This window comes from Arachis duranensis, chromosome 10 (assembly GCF_000817695.3).
Source record: "Arachis duranensis cultivar V14167 chromosome 10, aradu.V14167.gnm2.J7QH, whole genome shotgun sequence".
NCBI classification, from domain to species: domain Eukaryota; kingdom Viridiplantae; phylum Streptophyta; class Magnoliopsida; order Fabales; family Fabaceae; genus Arachis; species Arachis duranensis.
This window is the reverse complement of record NC_029781.3, coordinates 80,734,287-80,740,248: the sequence shown is the minus strand read 5'-3', so window position 1 is coordinate 80,740,248 and position 5,962 is coordinate 80,734,287. Positions and strand designations below refer to the sequence as shown.

Genomic DNA, 5,962 nt, shown 5'->3' with positions numbered 1-5,962 from the left:
AATAAAATAATTTAAAAAATATTTAATATTGATAAAAAATTGATAATAAAAATGAATAATCAATAATGTTATATTTAAATTTTTAGCAGCATTTTATGTGCAATTTTTTTTAATTATACTAACTATTACTTGATAGAGACTTGTTAGTGCCTGACAGAATACTAGTTATTTTATCAAGAAATACTAATGTATATCTGCCAGAAAACATAAATTCTTATTGTACCAAAATTTGAAGAGTTAATAAAGAAATAAAAATATTATTTGTATTCTAAAATTAATTACTAAAATCAGTGACTAATATATTTGTATATAAATATATAATATTTGTATATAAATATATATGTGGTTTAATTTAATGTATTTTTATATTTTAACATATATTTTATACTGATAACAAATTTTGATAATTGGTCTTAGTGCATGCATAGCATAGTTGATTTAAGAACATGAGATGCATAGCATAGTTGCTTTAAGAACATGAGAAGTAATTTTTGGTTGGTTAATATTAGTTTTTTCTTCATTTAAAACTTTTTTATTATTTAAAAGATTTAGAGTATAATTTAAAATTTATAATAAATAAAATAATTTTAAAAAGAAGAACTAAAAAAATGGGATTCTCTAACATTAATCTAACAAAAAGTATCATTATTTTTTCAGAATTTTTTCCCATCACATATATAATTTTACATCGACATAATATCGCTTAATGTTGTTATAACCACATTTAATAAAATAAATATGTACCGTTTTGGGAATATGCAATTATGCATGGCATTATAGGATGCTTTGATAAATACTTGGCCATTCGTGGCGGAGGCAGTGGAGGATCCAACAACGGTGCCGTTCAAGAAGGCTAACGGCGACGGAGCGATGAGCTACTACTCAAAACGGCCGAATATGATAAACTTGTTTGGCAAGGCCATGCGTAGTGTGTCCGTACCATTCATGAGGGAAATGCTAGAGAACTATGATGGATTCAATGGTGTTGAATCATTGGTTGATGTTGGTGGCAACTATGGTGATTGTTTAGAAATGATTATGCAAAGGTACCCTAATATCCGTAAGGGCATCAACTTCGATTTGCCCCATGTCGTTGCTCATGCACCACCTCTTCCAGGTTCTCTTGTTCCTATTTCATTTTTAGTTATGGACATGGCTTCATCTATATTCAAATCGGATTGGGGTGTTTGTGTTCTAGTAATGGCATTTGGATAATTAGTTTTTAAAAAAAAAATGGGGTAAAAATATGACACATTAATAAAAAAACAATGTTGTGACTAGTTAATTAACATGTGTGTCCCGTTGTGCATTTTAGGAATAATCCATGTAGGTGGTGACGCCCATGAATTTGTTCCCAATGGAGATGCTATATTCTTAAAGGTCTTTCTCACTCTCTCAATTTCAGTCTTACAAACAAATATTCCTAGATTCAATTTTAACTTAAAATAGTTACATGAGAAAATTTCAATACATATACATCAAATGTTTCAGTGGCTAGTTACAACATCGACGGACGAGGATACCAAGAAGGTGTTTGAGAATTGTTACAAGGCACTTCCAAATGGAGGGAAATTGATTGTTGTTGAGCCCGTGCTGCCAGAGTCAACGGATGAAAGTCAAAGAACAAGGACATTGCTTGGTGCTGACGTGTACAACATGACTATGTACAATCCTAAGGGGAAGCAGAGAACCGAACAACAATTCAAAGATCTTGCCAATTTTGCTGGCTTCTCTTCTTGCTGTGCCTTCTATGTTGATCCTTTCATGTCTGTTCTTGAGTTTCAGAAATGATCAAAAGGCTCACATCATGTTTTAGTATTATATGTGTAGTAGTGTCATGTTAATCATGTCCTTGGCGAATCGTGAATTAATAAATAATGGGCATGAATAATTGAATTAAGAACATTCTACTGGGTACTAATAATGGTTTTTATGAACAAGTTAAGTGTTTTAAGCATATTAGTGAAGAGATTAGTATTTTTAAAAAAATTCTAGTTTTTATACATTATATACTTTGAAAGTTTAAAAATTTTAATTTTTCAATATAAGTTTTTTTTACATTTAACACTATAAGGTGTCTTTAGCTAAATCTATTAAACTAATAGTGTTGTCTAAAGTGTTAAAAATTAATTGTCTAATATATACATATACTGATAGATTACACATTAACAACTTTAATTTTTCTAAAGTCATATATCAAGACTAAATTCGACAATTCTGGTATGGTTTTAAAAAAGGAACCAATAAGGCGTCTAAAATATCTTTTTTTTAAAGATGTTTTTTAGTAATTAAAATTTAATACATATAATCGATTAAATCGTGTTATTTTTGGTTACTATAAAACATCTTTAAAAAATGACGTTTTAGACGTCTTTATTTATCTGAGTAGCTCCCTTTTAAAAAACAGGAGAATTGGCCTAAACTAATGTCTCTCAATCATGGAACTCATGATCTTTCCTTTGGTCCGCAGGCATAAATATATAACTCAACTTTTTCTTTATTTTATCCTTCATGTAGCGGTAGAGTTGAGCAAAAATGCTTGTGATCTTCTCTCATAGTAATAGTTGTTGGAAGAAGATGCATCGGCAGAGAAGATCATAATGCCTCCAACCTCAAATCCATTTTCTTGCAACAAATTCAGAGTTCCAAAAAATGCATCCCCTTGAATACCCCTTCCATTGACTTCATAGCTAGGAAGCAACTTATTCCTATCAAATTGCGTTACTCGAATATTAAAATCTTCTAAGTACCTTTGAGGAGTCAAAACTTTGTCGGTATAGAATTGATGGTTAACATAATCAATAACATTATTGTAACCTTTGAAGAGTTCCATATAGGCTTCAACAGTTAGGTGATAGGGAGCAATAGTGGCCACAGAAATAACACTATGTTTCTTCAGAAGAGTTATGAGCTCACCAACACAATAAGCAAAACTAGTATAGTTTTTATTTCTTGGGAAAACTTCATAGTCAATGTCTATGCCATCAAGGTGGTAAGTGAGTGCTAAAGACCTTAGAGATGAGAATGCATTTGAAATCCATAGGTGAGTGTCTTTTGGGTCATACCAACGTAGGACTTTGTCGTGCAAACTCCAACCAGAGAGGCTAGCCAAGACTTTGACATTGGTATGGCGTGCCTTAATGGCTGCAACAGATTCCGGTGTCAACGATTCAGCCCAATATGCTGAAAACTTTCCGTTTTGGGCATTGCCGGAAGCGTCTGCATCAATGGCGAACCCAAGAATGAAATGGAAATCAATCCCTTCTTCTATTGGAACTGAATTGAATGTTACTTGTGCCCCTGTTGCTCCAATGTATTCCATCATTATCTTTCCACCTGAAATGTTAATCAAGGGAATAATGATATTGAAAAGTTTAAAAGAAAAAAAAGGACTGAATTTAAAAAATAAATAAGATACGTTGCCTACCATCACAAGATTGTAGGTTAGGCGCAGCGGATACGATCACTACCATTATAAAGAGGAGCAAACGATGATAATAATGTTCATCATTCATATTGAATATTAAGGCTTGATTTTGGAGCATTATTCTACGTATGAATTGGTGTGTGTGTAATTGGGCATATAGCTGTAAAACCATAACCTATGGCTATATATATGATTCCTCGGCTAGGTTGGCCGTCCTAAAATATATATATTTGATGAATATTTCAAGAACTCTGTATCCTTGTTGTCCATTTGGAACAACTTCTGATCTATTTAATTTGCCTATCCCAAATTTTGTCTTTTTGGTGGCGGTATTATGCAGGTGTGCGGCAAAAAATTTAAAAAAATATATATTATAATAAAATGATATCTATGTGTTGATCGAAAATATTTTGTTTCGAGAAATACTGAACTCGAAATATAATGGATTTCTATTTCGAAGAATGAAGGATTATATCGAGAAAGATTTGTAAGGAAATGAGAAACAGAAACTAGTCGATGCACTCAGTCAAGGAAGAAAGGTTATTCAAAGATAATTTTTGCGGTTACACACGTTACACATAGAGAGTGAGAATGGTTATTCAAAGACTAGCATGCGTTGAAGTTATTCTTGAATCTGATTGGTCAGAATTTTTTATAAATAGATGAAAGATTGATGAAAAAAAGGTTGGAACTTTGCTTCAGAAAAACATACAAGCACACTTACATCCCAGAGACTTTCTGAGTCTGTATTCGAGTCATTTTTCTGTAAGCTTCATTCTACGTTTTTAAATTTTCATTTACATTTTCTGTAACCTTTACTTTTCTTGCAAATTTATCTTTCGAGCAATATTTAGTTTTCTTGTTTAATTTACGTTTCAGTACTTTATTTTCAATTTCAAAAATCCTTTGATATAATCGAAAGCATTCTCCTGTTTCATTTAAATTCAATGTAATTTATTTCAAATTCAGTCAATTTATTTTCAAGATTTATTTTGTTTATCTTTCAGATTTTCTTTAGTTTTGTTCAATCAAAAAGGTCCTTTGATGCACTTTAGAAAACTGGTACTCATAAAGAAGTATGTTTCGCTCCCAGACCACTAGATATCAAACCACTTTCGATTTGCTAAAAATCGATAAAACAAATTGACATGCTTGGTGGGATAGTTTGAAAATTTAAGTGTGTCACATAATGTATGCAATTAAGAAGTGAAAGAATTGTACTCATGGCAGACGAAGTTTTGAATATTAATGGTGGTTCATCTGCAAGTGACACTGTGCCAGTAGTTGCACAATCCTCGGCGAATGTTACTTCATGTCTGGAAAAAATGTGTTGAATAAAAGTGTGATGGTTACTAGTTCACAAACAGGAAATAATGGGTGTAATACACACTCACATGGTAACATATTACAAACTCAACCCTTAATAACTGCTGGTTGGCCTCCTTATGACCTTCCTCGAGGTTACACACCACCAATAGGTGGTTTTTCTCCTCCAATTCAATTTGGAAGCACAGTTGGGGCGAATAATGTTCAACCGTTACAACAAAATCCCGAGTACTCTCGAGATTATTATGTGGGTCTACATTGAATGCTTCCAATTCGATGGCAGCATTTCGACGACATGTCGATGAAATTCATCATGATTTGGTTAACTACTTAACCCAACAAATGACTATAATCTTGAACCCTATAATGGCAGATCATGAGACAAAGTTTAAGTGTTTTCTAGACAAGTAGAGCAGATCGTTCGAATTATCGATTATGATGAGGGTGATAGGCAGAATATGGGAGGAAATTATGAGGACACTGAAAATTTATTTAAAAATGAAAACAATGATGTACTCATGGACAAGAAAAATCCTCAAACAGTTCATCGTGGCCAAAATACTGATGATGTGTTGGCTCGATTGCGAATCAATCAAGGTGGTAAACGTTATCAGATCACGAGAATTATCGAGAATGTGCTCAATAGAGTTGGATTCAATGTGGGTTTTATGAATCAACTCTATTTTTTCTGTGCTTTTCTTACTGCTGTTCAAATGGCAGAAGTGCCTCAAGGGGTAAAAAAAATCCTAAAATAGTCACAAAATTTCCTGGAGAAGTTCGTGAATCAACGATTGAGTATATTGCTCAATATTTGGTTGAGATAGGCAATTTGGCTAATGATAAGAATTTGAAAATGAAGTTCTTTCCTTTTTCATTAACGAAGAATGCATTTACTTGGTTTTTGAATCTCGGGCCTAATTCGATGACAACTTGGGCACAGTTGGAAAGTGCTTTTCACTCTCAATTTATAGAGGAGAATTAAACGTAACAGTTACCAACTTGGTGGCTTTAAAATGTGATGATGGAGAAACAATTGATGATTACATGATTCATTTCAAAAATGCTCAAAGTCGATGTTATGTATCTCTCTCTGAGAGTGAAGTAGTAAAGATGGCAACAATGGGGCTAGATTTTATATGCGTCGAAAGTTGTTTAATGTCAACATACCTGATTTGACCCATTTGGCTGAAAGGATACGCCAGGTTGAAA

General features: G+C 32.7%; 2 protein-coding genes across 2 annotated transcripts in view; one reads left to right on the top strand and one right to left on the bottom strand.

Annotated features, from left to right (window-relative positions):
* The window catches only part of LOC107470468 (nicotinate N-methyltransferase 1), a 2,781-nt gene extending 824 nt beyond the window's left edge, over positions 1-1,957 (top strand). Inside the window, exons 2-4 of the mRNA XM_016089865.3 lie at positions 781-1,117; positions 1,316-1,380; positions 1,492-1,957. Of these exons, the coding sequence (XP_015945351.1) occupies positions 781-1,117; positions 1,316-1,380; positions 1,492-1,791 (702 nt within the window). The 3' untranslated portion in view covers positions 1,792-1,957. The remainder of the gene's footprint in view (positions 1-780; positions 1,118-1,315; positions 1,381-1,491) is intronic.
* Positions 1,958-2,509: 552 nt separating this feature from the next.
* On the bottom strand, positions 2,510-3,325 carry LOC110277076 (chitinase 1-like). The gene has a single exon (XM_021134314.2). It carries the CDS (start codon positions 3,323-3,325, stop codon positions 2,510-2,512), a length of 816 nt encoding a protein of 271 aa, XP_020989973.2.
* Between the last annotated feature and the right edge of the window lie 2,637 nt (positions 3,326-5,962).